This window comes from Choloepus didactylus, chromosome 8 (assembly GCF_015220235.1).
Source record: "Choloepus didactylus isolate mChoDid1 chromosome 8, mChoDid1.pri, whole genome shotgun sequence".
Lineage (NCBI taxonomy): Eukaryota > Metazoa > Chordata > Mammalia > Pilosa > Megalonychidae > Choloepus > Choloepus didactylus.
The window spans coordinates 9,959,312-9,977,001 of record NC_051314.1 but is presented as its reverse complement, the minus strand read 5'-3'; the positions used below and the strand labels follow the sequence as shown (position 1 = coordinate 9,977,001).

At 37.8% G+C, this 17,690-nt stretch overlaps 1 protein-coding gene across 1 annotated transcript in view; it reads right to left on the bottom strand.

Moving 5' to 3' along the window:
* Window positions 1–17,690, bottom strand: part of ARFGAP3 (ADP ribosylation factor GTPase activating protein 3) — a 69,537-nt gene that overhangs the window by 37,010 nt on the left and 14,837 nt on the right. Inside the window, exons 3-7 of the mRNA XM_037845677.1 lie at window positions 12,524–12,596; window positions 8,945–9,076; window positions 8,487–8,570; window positions 6,665–6,749; window positions 129–188 (exon numbers count right to left, since the gene is read on the bottom strand). Of these exons, the coding sequence (XP_037701605.1) occupies window positions 129–188; window positions 6,665–6,749; window positions 8,487–8,570; window positions 8,945–9,076; window positions 12,524–12,596 (434 nt within the window). The remainder of the gene's footprint in view (window positions 1–128; window positions 189–6,664; window positions 6,750–8,486; window positions 8,571–8,944; window positions 9,077–12,523; window positions 12,597–17,690) is intronic.

Genomic DNA, 17,690 nt, shown 5'->3' with positions numbered 1-17,690 from the left:
TTGATTTAGTCATGGTGCCATATTACTCTATAAATCATAAGATACCTAGGCAAAATGCAAAGACATGTCTCATTTTTTTCTTAATAAAACTCATTCTAAATCAAAATACAGGGTTTTTTGCATATTACCTAAAGCAGCCTTTGTTGGTACATTAAGGTCTTCCACACTTGGTCCTTTTTCTTGTCTACCTGAAAGTTAAAAATATTGATATCAACGCAGAAAACATACTCATCACACTTGCTTTTGAATATGTAATACTATATATCTTATCCAATATCCAATATCATCAGTGATCATCTTTCTTTTTGGTAACATATGCTATTTTATTCATCAAAATTTTTTTAATTAAATAAAAAGTCCATTAAAATAGAAGTATTTTTTTATCTAGTTGCTTTGTAGAATAAAAATATTAGTTATTTCCCTAATAAATATCATTTGGAATTCTACTTTAAGACAGTGTTTTGAAGTAACTTATTCTGAGATATCTAGTACATATGTGTACCACATACCCAATATATGTTAATATCTGGAAATTCTAACACCAATTATATCACTGACAGAAACCTCAATTTTCAGTTGCCAGGAAATATGCCCTATTTTCTAGTTTACCTAAAAAAATGATCCTGGTGAGGAAGACTATTTAGCCTTCCTTAAAAAATACATTTTTAAAAGTTGCATGTTACTTTAAAATTAGAATTTATTAAGGTATAGTTTACATATAATAAAAAGCACCCATATAGTATAATGAATTTTGAAAAACATATATAACTGTAAAACTAATCAAGATATAGAGTTTTCCATTACCCCCATAAATCCTCTCATTCCCCTTTGCAGTCAATCCTCCCCACCCCAACCCAGAGTCTAAGCAACCAGTGGTCTGCTCTGCCACTATAGATTAATTTTACTGATAGTATAATTTAATCTAAATAAATTCATACAGTAGGTGCTCTTTTGTTTGGCTTCTTTTATAGAGCATAATGTTTTTGAGATTCAATCATGTTGTATGTATCAGTATTCATTTCTTTTCACTGTTAATTAGAGTTCCAGTGTTTGAATACACTATAGTTTGTTTATCCAGTCGCTGTTAATAAACATTTCAAGTGTTTCCAGTTTGGGGCTCTTAGGAGTAAAGCCACTATGAACGTTTGTGAGCAAGCTCTTTTTTGGACATAGGTTTTCATTTCTCTCAGTAAATACGTATGTGTAGAATTGCTGGATCCTAATATAAGTGTATATTTAACTTTATAAGAAGCTGCCACACTGTTTTCCAGAGTGGTTGTACCATGCTATACTCTCTCCCCGCCCAGCAAAGTAAGAAGCTTCCAGTTGCTCCATATCTTTACCAACACATGGTATTATAAGTCTTTTTAATTTTAGCCATTTTTATGAGAGTGCAGTTATCTCATAGGGGTTTTACTTTGTGACTCCCTGTGAGCATATTTTCATGTGCTTATTGGTCATTCGTATATCTTCAGTTGAAAAGAATCTGTTTCAGTTTCTCAGCTGCTAAAACAAATACCATACAATGAGTTGGCTTACCAACAGGAATTCACTGGCTCACGGTTTCAGAGGCTAGAAGGCTAGAAGGCTTGCTTCCTCTGGGGTCAGTATCTTCCTTGGGCCAGCGATCTTTGGCTTTTCTGTCACATGGCAATGCACATGGTGGCGTCTCCTCTTTTCTCTTCTGGGTTCCCTTGACTTCCAGCTTCTGGCCACTTCCTGTAGCTTCCTGTGTCCAATTTCCTTGGCTTAAAAGGACTCCAGCCATATTGGATTGGGACTCCCCTCATTCAGTTTGGGTGCACCTTAACCAATAACACCTTCAAAGGCCCCATTTACAAATGGGTTCACACCCACAGGACCGGCGCTTGGGTCCTGAACATGACTTTTTTTGGGGACACAATTCAAACCCCAATAGCATGTTCAAATCTTTTGCCCATTTTTAATTGGGTTGTCTGTCTTCTCATTGTTCAGATGTAAGAGTTCTTTATATATTTCAGACACAAGTCCTTGCTAACGAAATGCTTTGCAAATATTTTTTTCAGTCTGTGTCTTCTCTTTTCACTCTCTTAACTGTATCTTTCAAAGAGCAGCAGTTTTTAATTTTGTTGAAGTCCAATTTATCAATTCATTTTTTATGGATTGGGCTTTTAGTGTCCTGCCCAAGAAATCTTTGCTTGACCCCAGTTTATAAAAATTTCCTCTTATGATTCCATATAGAAGTTTTGTATTTTCAAATTTTACATGTAGCTCTGTGATCCATTTTGAGTTCACGTTAGATAAAGCATAAGGTATGGGTCAAGATAAAACATAAGGATATGAGTCAAGGCTCTTTTTTTTTATGAGTCTGGATATCCAATTGTGCCAATGACATTTCTCGAAAAGACGACCATTTTACCACTGAACTACCTTTTTACTTCTGTCAAAAATCAGTTGTCCATATATGATGGTACTGTGAATAACTGTACACTGTGAATGAGTGTAGGGTATGTGAATATACCTCAATAAAATGGTATTTAAAAAAACCAGTTGTCCATATATATGTGAGTGTCTCTCTGGACTGCCTATACTATTCGGTTGACCTATTGATAAGAATACCACAGTTTTGATTTCTGTACCTTTATGTTACATCTTGAAATGAGGTAGTCACTCTTCCAGCTTTGTTCTTCACTTTCTTTCACTTTTATTCTCGGTCTTTGAATTTCCATTTGAATTTCAGAATCGTTTGTCAATTTCTACAAAAAATCATGCTGGTATTTTGATTGGTATTGCTCTGAATCTATAGATAAATTTGGGAAGAACTGACTGTTAACAATATTGAGTCTTTGACCCATGAACAAGGTTTATCTGTCCATTTATCTAACTCTTCTTTAACCATTTATCTAACTCTTCTTTAATTTCTCACAGCAGCATTTTGTAGTTTTCAGCATATAGGTATTGTGCATCATTTGTTGGGTTCTTCCAGGGCAATAAGGCAAGAAGAAGAAACAGAAGGCATATAGACCAGAAAGGAAAAAGTAAAACTATCTCTGTTCAGGATGACATCATCTGTATATAGAACAACATAAGTAATCCACTTAAAAAAACCTACTAGATTAATAAACTAATTCAGTAAGGTTGCAGGATATTAGATATTTAAAAATCAATTGTATTTTATAAACTAGCAGTAAATAATACAAAATTGAAATTAAGAAACTGATTGAATTTATAGAATAGCATTAAAAAGAATAAAATACTTAGTAATCAATTTAACAAAAGAAGTTCAAGATTTCTACAAAGAAAACTACAAAACATTGTACAGAGAAATTAAAGAGACCTAAATATATGGAAAGATAATTCACGTTTATGAATTGGAAGACTAAATATTGTTAAGATGGCAATGCTCCCCAAATTGATCTCCATATTCAACTCAATGCTATCAAAACCCACCTGTCTTTCTTTGTAGAAATTGACAGCCTGGTTCTAAAATTCACACGGGACATGCAAGTGACCCAGAACAGTTATATAAAGTATGGTAATAAAGATGTATGGCAATGGCATAAGGATAGACACAAAGATCAATGGAATAGACTTGAGAATCCAGAAACAAACCTTACATTTATGGTTAACTAATTTTGGATAAGCGTGCCAAGACAATTCAATTGGGAAAGAAGCGTCTTTTAAACAAGGTGCCAGAACAGATGGATATCCAAATTCTAAAGAGTGAAGTTGAACCCTACTTCACACCATACACAAACAGTAAAATAAGTCAGAGACTTAAACATAAGAGCTAAAACTATAAAACTCTTAGAAGAAAATCTATATGTAAATCTTTATGACCTTTGATTAGGGAATGTTTCTTAGATATATATGATGATAAAAACATGAGCAATTAAAGAAAAAAAATAGACTGAACTTTATAAAAATTGAAAATGTTTGTACTTCAAAGGACAAGTAAGTGAAAAGACAATCCACAGAATGCGAGAAAATATTTCCAAATCATATCTCTCACAAGGGACTCATATCCAGAAGACATAAACAACTCTTACAACTCAACAATAAAAAAACAACCCAATAAAAAATGGGCAAAGGTTTTGACTAGACATTTCTCCAAAAACACACACAAGCATGTGCATGCACGACACATACAAATGGCTATAAGCACATGAAAAACACTCAACATCTTTAGTCATTATGGAAACGCAAATCAAAACAACGAGATACTATTTCACGTTCACTAGGCTGGCTATAATAAAAAAGACAGACAACAACCAGTGTTGGTGAGGATGTGGAGTAATTGGAATCCTAATACATTGCTGGAGAGTTTAGAAAATGATGTAACCACTGTGGAAAATGGTCTGGCAGTTCTTCAAAAAGTTAAGTAGAGTAACCAAATGACCTGGTAATCCTACTTCTAGGAATATACCCAACACAAATTAAAATATACATCTGCACAAAAACTTGTATACCTGTTCATAGATGCATTTTTCATAATATCCAAAAAGTAGAAACACCCCAAATCCATCAATTGAAGAACGGATAAACAAAATGTGGTATATCCATACAACAGACTATTATTCAGTCATCAAAAGGAATGAGGTAGCTAACACATACTACAAGATAGATGAGTCTTGGAAACAAGCTCAGCACAAGAAGCCAGTCACAAGACACCACATACTGTATGATCCCATTCATATGAAATGTCCAGAACAGGCAAACCCATAGAGACAAAAAGCAGATTAGTAAATTGCCAGGGGTTGGGGACAGACGAGGATGGGACTGACTACTAATGGGTATGGGGTTTCATTTGGGGATGTTGAAAATGCTCCAGAATTAGATATTGGTGATGGTGGCACAACTTTGTAAATATAATAAAAACTGCTGAACTGTATACTTTAAATGGGTGACTTTTATGGTATATGAATTACATCTCAATAATGATGTTACTAGAATAGTAGCAGGCCAATAATGGCAGATGGTTTAGAGAAAATTCACTTGTTTCATTTTTAAAAGATAAACTTCAGGTAAGGCATTTAAACAGGCAAAGCAGGATGCATGGACATGGAGAACTTCTAGAAAAGGAGCTTAGGGATTACCCACTATGGGCCTGGAGCTGCCCTGGGCCCTGGAGAATCAGCAATGAACAAGAACAAAGAACTTCATGCCCCATTTGTACTTGTTAAAATTCTTTTTTTGCTTTCTCCTTTTCATTTTGTAATCCTTAAGTTTACTCAAGACTGTACCTTGTCACCCAATACTAATAAATGAAATCCGGGGAAAATCCTTGAGACAGCTGGTCTCCCTGTTCAGCAGCTGCTTAAGAAAAATTCTGGATGGAGAAAGAGCAAAGTACTGTTGCAGGTGCAAAAGGAGATGCAATTCTAAACAATAAAACCTTTTAGGAAGAACTCCTCAGTTAAGGATGTAGATTGAAATATATCAGTAAGAATAAAATCTTGTTCTGTATTTAGTTACCTTAGGTTTCTGTTAGTAAAACAAACTGAAACATCTGGACTTGAAAGGTTAAATGCATCACCTGTGGCATGTAACCCTCAATCTCAAAAAGCCTTTTATGCCGATTGTAAGGAAACAATATTCAAATTATCATCTGCACTTTTAGAAGATACATAACCCACTATTTCTCTTTGTTAGAAGAATGTTAAGAATTCTCTTCTTCCTTTATGGAGATTCCTTTTCTTAAAAAAAGAATCTCTGCCTCAAGTTGCTCACAGTCCAGTGGAGGGGACAAACAGAGAACAAGAAAACAGATTATCTCCAATAACCTCCAGAAGTTGTGTGTGTTGTGCTAGGAAGCAGACAAAAGAAGTAAGCGAGATTATGGCCAGGAGGGCTGCTTTAGCTCAGGTGGCTGCACAAAGCTCTCAGAGATGATTTGGAGCTGAGACTCAAATAAGGGGGCAGCCACGGGAAGATCAGGGGAGAGCTTCCCACTCCAAGCAAAAAGGAAGGAAAGACAGGTCAGTGTGGCTGCAGGGTGGTATAATTCTAAGAAATCAGAAACCTAAAGTCCAGTTAGAGGTTAGCAAAAGTCTTATTTGCACCCATCTAAGGTCATAAGCATAAAAAATGAAATGTGAAAAAAATCACAGATTGCAAATCACATCTCCCAGTTTAACATTTTTCCCCAGTTTATTATGTTTTGACTTTAAAGTACTTTTCAAAACAGAAATGTTCAATTTATTCACTTCTTGATTCATGTTGTTCATATAAGTGATTTTTTAAAACATAAGCAATAAATATAAGTGTATTTACAATAAATATAATCCTACAAAAACCCTATAAGGTGAATCATTGGTATCAACTATTTATAGAACACAGTTTTAATCAAAATCTTGATTTATGATTATAAAAGTAACATAATCGTTATAAAAATCCAATCATTTTATCAGGAAGAAAGTGAAAATCCTTAGTAATTTCCTCCTCCAGTTAACAAGTTTATGTGTTCCTTGCTGAATGTTTTCTGGGTGTATGTTTTCGTTTTGTTTTGTTTTTATTTTAACAAAAATGAGGTCATATTCCATGGTCAGTAAATTTTTACCCCACTTTATACTGTATCATGGATGTCTTTCCTTGTTAATATATGTTCTACATCTTGGTTTTTAATTGTTTCATAGTGTGCCATTGAACCACAGACTAGCATCAACTGACAGTTTTAAAGACTCACCTTCAGTATTTTCTGGTGTGGTTTCCACAGCCTTTGGCGTTAAAAACGATTCTGGTTGTGCTGATGCCCCTGCTGTGCCACTCACCTGAGGTGAGATGAGAAGAGTCATTAGCAGACAAAGCAAGAAAACCATGCTAAAAAAACAATTCAGAGCAGGAAAAAAACCTAACAACTAAAATAGTCACCTTCGGAGGACCTGGATTAGTGGGAAGGAAAGATGACATTAAAACATGCATATTCTTTTTTTTCATTTTCTCCCAGTTCCTCAGGGGTGCTCTGCATATTTTTTTCATTTTTTAAAAATTAACTTTATCAAAAAATTAAAAAGAAAAACAGCCAATTAAAAAAAAAATTTCAAACAAAACCAAAACAAAGGAATAATAAAAAACAAATAACCCAAAATAACTACATTACTTCCAAGATGTTCCTATTCTACCCCAAGAAAACATACAGACTATAACCCAACAAAGGAATAAGAAAAACAGATAACCTAAGATAACTACATTTCTGTGAACGTCTTCCTACCATACCCACCAGAAATTAACAAACCTTAGTCATTCCTGAGCATTCCCAGGACATTACATTTATCCACGATAACTTATGTTATTAGGTTATCATTCCCCCTTCACTATTTGCTATCTATCGCTGGGTCCTCTATATTCTACATTATAAACCATTTATTTTACATTTTTCAGTGTTCATATTAGTGGTAACATATTTCTTTTTTTGTGCCTGGCTTATTTCGCTCAACATTATGCCTTCCAGATTCATCTATGTTGTCATATGTTTCATGACATCTTTCTTACTGCCGTGTAGTATTCCGTGGTATGTACATACCATATTTTGTTTACCCACTCATCTGCTGAAGGACATTTGGGTTGTTTCCATCTCTTGGCAATTGTGAATATTGCTGCTATGAACATTGGTGTGCAGATATCTGGTGTCACTGCTTTCAGCATGCGTATTCTTAAATCTCTGTTTCAATGGCTCACATTTCTTACTTCTCCTTTTTTAATACAACTTTTATTTTGGAATACCTCAAGATTGACAGAAAAATTGCAAAGATAGTACAGCAGTTGCTGTGTCCCTTGACCCAGCTCTCCCTAACGTTCCCATACCATGGCACATCTGTCCAAACTAAGAAATCACCTTTAGGTGCAACACTCCTAACTACTCTCCAGATTTGATTCAGATTTCACCAGTTCTTCCACTGACATCCTTGCTGTGTTCCCGGATCCCACCTAGGAAGCCACACTGCATCTTGTCCTCATGTCTCCTTAGTCTCTTCTGGTCGGTGACAGTTTCTCAGTCTTTGTCATGACCTTGAAACTGTTAAAGGGTCCCAGTCAAGAATTCTGTAGAATGTCCCTCAATTTGGATTCACCTGAATCCAAAGGAAGAAGTGAAGGTCCTCTGTCTCGCTTATAAGCTTCAACTGATTAATTGGATTAAATCCAACCAATTGCATTCTCTCATTATGGAAGACACGCCTTTGGTGAGTCATCAGTCACAGCTGCAGTCAATTGACTGATGATTTAATAAACCAGCCTGATGGTTTATTAACCAGCCACAAACGTCCTCACAGCAATTGTTAGGCCAGTGTTTGCTTGACCAGACAGCTGGGTCCTATAACCTGGACAAGTTGACACATGAACCTAACCATCACAGATAGTAATTTCTATCTTGTTTAAATGGCTATATTTTGGGTTTGTTTGTTACAGCAGCTTAGCCTGTATCCTGAATCCTGACTGACACATTTTAAATATATACCCTTTACAACAGTGTCAGCCCACTCCAAAATTATGTAAGGCATAATACATACCTCAGGAGAAACATGAGAGGCAAAAAAATCTTCGTCTTTTGGTGGAGGGGACAAAGGAGGAACCACACAACTATCAAGCCACAGCTAGAACACAGATACAAAGCAATTTTAAAATACCAAGCTCAGCATTATTTAATATTCTTCACTTCCCTTCCAGAGAGCTGTTTGTTAAAGATTAGGACTTTCTGTTATTATAAAATCAGGAATATGCCTACAGAGGGCCAATGGGCACATTTTAATGATGTATCAATCCGGTAACTTTTGCTTCCAAACCTTGAGGAAATCAGATCCACAAACTGTTTCTGAAAAGCACAGATCAAGTATTTCATATCTGAGTACAAATTCCAAAGTACACTCCTTCCTTATAAGAGAATCCAGGCAGAAGGCTTTACTGTTACTACTTTCCCTATGGATAGAAACATTTATCAGAATGAGATAATCCAACTCCAGTGACTTACATCAGTGCCGTGCTTTCGTGTGGCCTGGGATGCAAGAGACTTGACTCTCTCCCTGTAAAGCTGGGCTGCACGGCTATTGTACTTGGCATTCGTGTCATTGGTGGTACACCCATGTTGATGGAAAAAGGAAGACTGCAGGAGGAAAGAGCATTGGTTACCAGCAGCACTGCATTAAACTTACCATGGTGACAGCAAACACCAGTGAAAACCAACAGGATTCAAATACCATGAAAAGTTTTAACATACATTTTTTTCCTGGCAAAAAAGGGAATTCTCTCCACAGATGTAACAATAGTATTTTGGTAAAATGGATATGAGACTTGAATTACAAAATGCAATAATTGGCCCTTCATTTCTTCAAAAGATCATCTCCATGCAGGGGTATTCGCCTACCCCACCTCCATGGTTGCTAACATGACCACAGACATAGGGGACTGGTGGTTTGATGGGTTGAGCCCTCTACCACAGGTTTTACCCTTGGGAAGACGGTTGCTGCAAAGGAGAGGCTAGGCCTCCCTATGGTTGTGCCTAAGAGCCTCCTCCCGAATGCCTCTTTGTTGCTCAGATGTGGCCCTGTCTCTCTAGCTAAGCCAACTTGAAAGGTGAAATCACTGCCCTCCCCACTACGTGGGATCAGACACCCAGGGGAGTGAATCTCCCTGGCAACGTGGAATACGACTCCCGGGGAGGAATGTAGACCTGGCATCGTGGGACGGAGAACATCTTCTTGACCAAAAGGGGGATGTGAAAGGAAATGAAATAAGCTTCAGTGGCAGAGAGATTCCAAAAGGAGCCGAGAGGTCACTCTGGTGGGCACTCTTATGCACACTTTAGACAACCCTTTTTAGGTTCTAAAGAATTGGGGTAGCTGGTGGTGGATACCTGAAACTATCAAACTACAACCCAGAACCCATGAATCTCGAAGACAGTTGTATAAAAATGTAGCTTATGAGGGGTGACAATGGGATTGGGAAAGCCATAAGGACCACACTCTAGTTTATGTCTGGATGAGTTTATGTCTAGTTTTGTCTAGTTTATGGCTGGATGAGTAGAAAAATAGGGGAAGGAAACAAACAGACAAAGGTACCCAGTGTTCTTTTTTACTTCAATTGCTCTTTTTCACTCTAATTATTATTCTTGTTATTTTTGTGTTGTGCTAATGAAGGTGTCAGGGATTGATTTGGGTGATGAATGTACCACTATGTAATGGTACTGTAAAGGTACTGTAAACAATTGAAAGTATGATTTGTTTTGTATGACTGCGTGGTATGTGAATATCTCTCAATAAAATGAAGATGAAAAAAATAAATAAATAAAGCAAAGCAGAGTTCAAGAAAAGCAAATTAAAAAAAAAAAAAAAAAAGATCATCTCCGCCATTCTGAAAGTTATTTTGTGGAGGTTTTCCACTGAGGAAGACTTTTAATTCATTAGTAATCAATTTCAATTTGGAGTCCATGAAATTAGAATTTTTGACAAATTAGTTAGGAGCTATACTCTTTGTTCAACACTATGTCTCCATTAACAGAGCCCTCACATGGGTAAGATGACAAAGCAAGTGTTTCAAATAATTAGAAGAAACTGTTTTCAAGCACCTCATAAGGATCCATGTACAGACCTGCATTACAGAAATTACACCGTAACTAAAGCAGATCCTCTAAACCTGTACAAGTGATCCTTTTATTAACCCAGTTAAGTTATTAACTTAACTGGATTAATAGAGGACTAATATGTCTTGAACAACCACTTGCACCAGATCCTGTACCAAGTTCTTTGGGGGCGCCATCTCATGAAATCCACACGGCAACACCAAAGAAAGTCACTATGACTCCCTCCACTTCATAGAGGGGAAATAAAAGCCCAAAGAGGCTCGACAACTTGCCCGAGGTCACACAGAGAGTGAGGGGCAGAGCTGGGATTCAAGTTCATGCAGGCTGGCCCCAAGCCTGCACTCTCCACTCCTTGGCCCACTGACCCTCCCCTACGCCACTGCCCCACCTTCTCTGGCTGCTCTCATTGTTGGTTGGGGGACTCGGCAAACCTGGGAAGGTTTAGATATGATAGCTCAATTTTAAACCCACAGTTCTAAGTTATGATAATGGATGTAGATGCTAATAAGATGCCTGAAACATCTAAGCATGCATGCATTCTTTTTTTTTTTTTTAAACAGAGAAGATACAGGTTTACAGAAAAATCATGTATAAAATAGAGTTCCCATATACCACCATATTATTAACACCTTGCTTTAATGTGGTACATTCATTACAACTCGTGGGGGAACATTTTAAATTATTGTACTATGAACTATAATCTACCATTTACAATAGGATTCACTCTGTTGTACAGTCCTAAGGCATGCTCTTAATGGGGGCAAAACTTGTTTCTTGGAAGGTGAGAAATCTAAATATTACAATGGTTGTGCCCTCCGAAGCTCACCCCTACTCAACAAAACCATATTTCTCAGTATTTCTCTTCTCAGGGAGAAATTAAATTAAGTTGAAATTGAAAATAATTTAATTAATTAAAATTAAAATTTAATTTTTCTGCTTAGGGGGCAATAATGAAAAAAGGTTGAGAAATACTCATCTAAGAAGGGAATCTGGTATTTTGGAAACTAGTATTTTAGACTCATGGTTTTAACTTTAAATATTTAATTGATGCTAGCCTTATAATTTTTATCTGAAATATATACAAATCTGATTTCTTATACTTTGGATGTTTAATGGCACATTTAAGGGAGTCCCACTTACTCAATCTATAACATTTTGGGATTATAAATAAGGTGTAAGTGCTTAGGAAGAATTTGCTGGATTGATTTATAAGTCTTCCAGTCTCACATTTGAAAGGTTTGAGAAAATCAGATGTATTGAATTTGCAGCTGAAGTTTAAAACGTCCAAGGATCCTTAATTAGGTTTGTAAATAGGATTAAGAGATTCTGCTCTGTTAAGTTTATAAATTAACTGAACATTAAAAAAACTAATTTTAGTATAAAAATTACTAAGTTTATAAATTAATTTAGGAGATCTGTATATTGTATTTGAAGATCTGATTTACAGGTTTAATAAAATAAATATTAATTCAAATAAAAGCAGCTATAAGCATTCCATTCTAAGTACAAAGTCATCCTCAGATGTTAAAAAACTACTGTAATAAAGAAGCCTCCCGGTTCCTCTATTTCATTGCATCAGGTTTTATTTTCTTCAAAGTACTTATCAACATGTGTTATTTTCTTGTCTATTTACTTCTTTAATTACTTTCTGACTGCCTCTGCCTCTAAGAGAGGAGATCTTGTTTGTCTCATTGACACCATATACCCAGCACCTAGACCAAAACTTCTTGTTTGCTAGGTATTTAATAAATTTTTGAATAAAAAAGTCAATCAAGTCTGTCCAACTCCAAAAGCCCATCATGTTCTTTCTGTTATACCACAGGACCTCCCATGCCAACTCTGTACAATTCCTGGGCTATAAATTATTTACATTTAAAAAACCAACTATTACATAAAAATATTGAACTTTTTTTTACTAGCATAACAAATATTTATACAAGAAGGAAAATGACAAGTCTGAGATGAACTTACTGCATTAGTATTTCCTCCAACTTGCATGCATCGCAACTGAAACCAAGACCAGTTAGAATCCAATTCTGTAGATCTAAAGGGAAAGAATAGTCTTAAATGTTAATATTTTCTTCTCCAGAAGGAAACCACTGAACTTTTTGAGAACAAGATTTCCTTGATCTTCAGGACCCTAAAGAATTCTAAGTTTATACAAACAGTGCACAGGCTTCCAGGACACTAAGACTCTACAGCGGGTGACGGTTGGTGTGAGCAGCTCCTGGCTCCTCCCATCTTTCCCAAAAGCTAAGGCTCTGATGACCCTGAGAGCCTGCTCTCCTCCCTGCATGGCCAAGGCGGGCCATGGCAGTCCAGGCCAGCAACACTTTGGCTGCACCAACTCTAGTCAGCCATCTCCACTTGGGCACAGGGGCAGGGCAAGCTTAGTGGGGCTGGTGGAATGATTCCTGACTCTTTGCCTCTCATTCTTGGTGGGTTATGATCTCAAATTCGGCAATGTGTCTCTACCCAAATAATTGTACTGTGTGGATTTCTTTGGGTCAGCCATCCACTAGTCTAGTCTGAGCCCTAACAGGAGCCTGGAGGATGCTCATACTCTTATCCTTAGGTGGGAGGGACCTACCCTAACACTGCCACCAACAGGGAGGGGGAAAACTCAGGATTTCATGCCCCCGAAAACTCCAAGTGCCACCTGCCCCCACCACACCTGTTTTTCTACTAATCTCCAGTCTAAGCTCAAACGGGGGCAAGGGAAGGGCAATACTATAAAACTTCACCAAGTGATCACTGTAAAGCAAGATCTGACCAGCGTAACAGAGTTAGAAGTCTTTATAGTGACTGTAAATAGGTGCAGAAAACACGACTATCCTGTTCCTCAATAACAGCTTGCCCCAGATTAACCTGTAAGGGAATGTGGACATTTCAGAATGGGTATTGGCAGAATACCTTTACAAAATGGGCAAAGTAGAAAGAGAGGAAAAGAGGCTTCAGATCCACCAAAAAATTTTCCTTTTGCGTTTACTAATTTCTATGTCTAGTGATAATGTTCAACCTTAGTAAAGGTTAAGAAGTTATTTTGAAGCCAGCAGCTACCTTAAGATTAATAATAACACTAATATATAATGGCAAATCTACTACACAGTGACATATAAAAATTAAACACAAAATTGCACTTTATAAGAAACAGATTTTCCAAAGACAAAGACAGAAACAAAAACAAACAGAACCTTCTTTAGAACTTGGAATTTCTGATTACCAAGAAAGATGATTCTCTATCTCCCATTGAGCAAATAATTAATTGCTGTGAAATCCTTCCTTGGGCACTGCTTTTTCATCAATCCCCCATGGTGAGCTGTGTGCCACCCCCTCCCTCTCTGTAACAGGGTAGCAGTTCAGAGCCTAGTCTCTGGAGATAGACTGAGAAAGTGTAAAACTCAACTCTGCCTCTTACTAGCTATTCAACCTTGGGGAGTACTTAAACGGTCTGTGCCTTACTTTGCTCATCTGTAGAGGGAAGATAATTGTTCTTGTAGAAATTAAGTAATCTCATGTGCGAAAAGGGCTTGGTACGCCGTCGGGTTCGTGGTAAGGCCCACATCAGTGCTGGCTAAAATTCTCTTCACCACCGCCATCACCACAGCAACGCTGTCACACTGTCTCGTATTATTACTGATCCCTCTCTCTCCCCCACTAAGTGGTAAGCTCTGAGGACAGGGACTATCTCTCAAGCTTCTAGCACGGGGCCTGACACATAATGGGTACAATATGGACTGAATTAAAGTATGTCCTAAAATTCAAGCTGTAAGTACTCAGATCTGTTAATCTGCCTTACAACTTTTGTTTCTAAACTATCTTTTAAAAAAATAGTGCCAAATATTTCTATATATATTTCTCAGAAATAAAGGTAAGAGCTAACTGTTCTTGAAGGGCTGACACAGCAATGCTTTCTGTCTTAACATTGGGATTTCAAAATAAAAGGTTCTGAGGATAATGGACTCTGAAAACCGCATGTCCCGTATACAGTACAGTCAATCTTAAGAAGAAACTTGGATTGCTCATTAGGGTCCATTCCTACCTGAGGAGATGACTCACTACACGAGGAGATGACTCACTAGGAAATTTCTTATCTTCAATTTAGATTAAGAGATGTGTGAAAGGTAAGAGTCTACAATAGGAATTTTAAAAAGTTAAGTAGAGAAAGTAAGGAAAATTAGAAGCATAAGTGTCACTAACACTTTAATAAAATATTTCCTGTTAACCAATTAGGTAAAGGAGAAGCCTCTATAATCCTATATGAGTCAAGACATACCTTCCTTAAAAAGTGCATGGATTAGCTACAACAACAGCCACAGTCCATATTTCTTTGTAATTAGCACATTTAAGTAAAGCTTAGGAATTTGGGAAATCAGAAAGTTTTCATGTAATCAAAATTTCAAAACGTAGTCAACCATACTACACTTAACCTCGACTTTTACTCATAGACAAGCCTAGGAATGGTTTCCAGGCAGCCATTTGTTTCTTTAAAATTTGTTGACTGTTTAATATAAGGTTATGAAAATATTGCCTTTATCCCTAACAGCATAAAAAGTTCTTCCCTTGTGTGCACTGAGCAAGCACCCAGATGATGCAGGTCTGATCACTGTCAACATCTGCTGGGTGCTCACCAGGGGCCAGGTTTCTTATGAATTAAGTCACTCACTCCTCCCAAGACCCTACCCAGTGAGCACTAGTATCAGCATCCGCATTCCCAAGAGAAAGAAACTAGGATGCAGAGAGGTAAGTGACGAGCCCAGAGCTCGCAAGGGATGCCCCTGCAGCCAGGCTCCATGTCCTCACTCCTAAGCTCTGCATGGCACTGCCTTTTGACTCTTTTTGGGGTGCTCCGTGCCCAGGCTCATGTCAGCCTTTCCATGGACATCACCCCTCAAGGGCCTGAAGACTTAAATACAAGCTCCCAGCCTGGCAGTTGAGACCCTCCACAATGTCACATGAATCTTCCCCTTTGAACCCTATTTCTCATCATTTCCCCATGCATATAAAAACTAGCTACTAAGCATTTCATTTTTTCCTGCCTCTCTACCTTTTGCTAAAGTCTGGAATGCTGACTTCCATTTTCCCTGCTCCATCTCCATTATCAAAGTCTCACCAAACCTTTGAAGTTCATTGGAGATATCACCTCTTCCTTTAAACTTTGCTTAACTTTCCAACCAGAAGTAGACATGGGACTCCCACAGTGCTTTGCTTCCACCTCTCATGCAGCACTTTGCAGTCTATCTACTCACTTATGTGCATAGTTAAGCCTGTCCCTATCCCCTAGCCCAGCATAACAACGCAGGGACTAGACCCCACTCACCTTCAACAAGCTCATGAAATACTTAAAGGGGAACTTGAGAAGAAACAACCAGGAAGGTGAACTTGAGAAGAACTCGAGAGAGAGAAGAAACCCTGAGACAGGGACATCACAGAAATGAAGGTCACATGTTTCGAGCACTGTGAGATGGTGGAGGCAGAGGCCAGTTAATTATGTCCACTCTGGCAGTAACCTCCCATAGACTCCTAACCTCACTTCCATTTTTCGGCTGCCAAAAGACATAGCTTATTATTTTTTCCTTTGTGAAATCACCAACACGAAATCCTACTTAAAAAATAAATAAACTCCATTTAAATAAACATACCATCCATGTCAAACTGCTAACTGTGATTTTTCCTGGGAAATGGAGCTACATATGCATGTGGGGGGTAGGTGAAATGAAGGTGAGTAAAGAGGGGATTCCAGAGGAGGGACTCACTTTTTTACTTATACACTTTGCAAATGCTTGGATTTGTTTCCAATGAGCTAGTGTTTGTAATTTAAAAAAAAAAAATCAACAAAAAAATGTTTAAGGAGTCACATACCTCCTTCCCACCCAAGAAAATTCCATACTGAGTACCCTTCTCATCCTTGACTTTTTCTTGAGCAGATCCTAGAGTACTGCCTCTGGTTATGCAGTGATTTTGCAATTTACAAGCATTGTGATTCACACATTTATATTTATCTGACTTTTAAAGGCTGGTGATTAAGTCTGCAGTAACACCAAGCACACCCTGATGCCCAGCCTCATCAGCCTCGGGGCCAGTCCTGCCCTCTGCATGGGACATGCCAGAAAACCACTTAATTTCCTGGAATGGCTTAAACTGGCAGTATGCTTTTGTGGTAAGGAAAACGATTTTAATGGGAGGGAAGAGGGAAAGAAAATGAGAGAGAGAGAAAGGAAGAGAACTAAGTTATATATTGCTTGAATTTGGCTTTCATCGGCTCTGGGCAGAGTACTTTCCCTACCTGTTGTTAACTAGTAATGACTGATCCGGAAAAAAAAGTGCATTAAAAATAAACTTGCTCTGGCAACTAAATTCCTTAACATTTAGAAAGCAGACAAGGATAGGAAACTGTTTCAAAACATTCTGGGACCAAAGCCTAAGAAAAAAGAAAAGAAAAAAAGAATATAAATGTTTAGTGCATCGTGCTTTTACAAAGTCATTTCTGAAAAAAGAACTCTGCATCAGAAAAGTTCTTTTAAAAAGGTAACATATTAAAAAAAATTGTGTAATTATAACTCCATAGCTTTTGTGTGGTCATACAAAATGTCATTATAAATTATAAAAGATTTTATTCTATAGGAGCAAATGTGCTTTTATAGTAACCATGTTATATCAAGATTCCTTAGGTCATAACATAAAACACATTTGCTGGCCACAGCTCCACAGAGCCTGCCTGGCTGGTTCCTTCCCTGGACAGAGGTGGCAGGGAAACAGGTGAGTGGCAACCCTGGAGGGCTGAGCTGCAGCTGCTGGCTAGTGTGCAGGCAAGGGCCCCAGGGGTGCTGAAATCCAGGCCTTGCTCCGCATGCAAGCCCTCATCTTGGCAGGGGCTCCTTCCATTACTTTTTATTATTTCAATTTCTTTGACTTCACACAAAGGCACTGCCCCCTTCCCACTGGCCTGTGGTGCTGTGTCTGCCCAGAGGGATATAGGCTACTGCCCCAGAGCCAGAAGGAGGAGACGGTTTATTTGCCAGAAGGAACCCATGGTAGCCCAAGTCTTAAGATAAAAAGAGAAGAAAGGAGAGGCGGGGCAAGATGGCAGACTGGTGAGCTGTATGTTTTAGTTACTCCTCCAGGAAAGTAGGTAAAA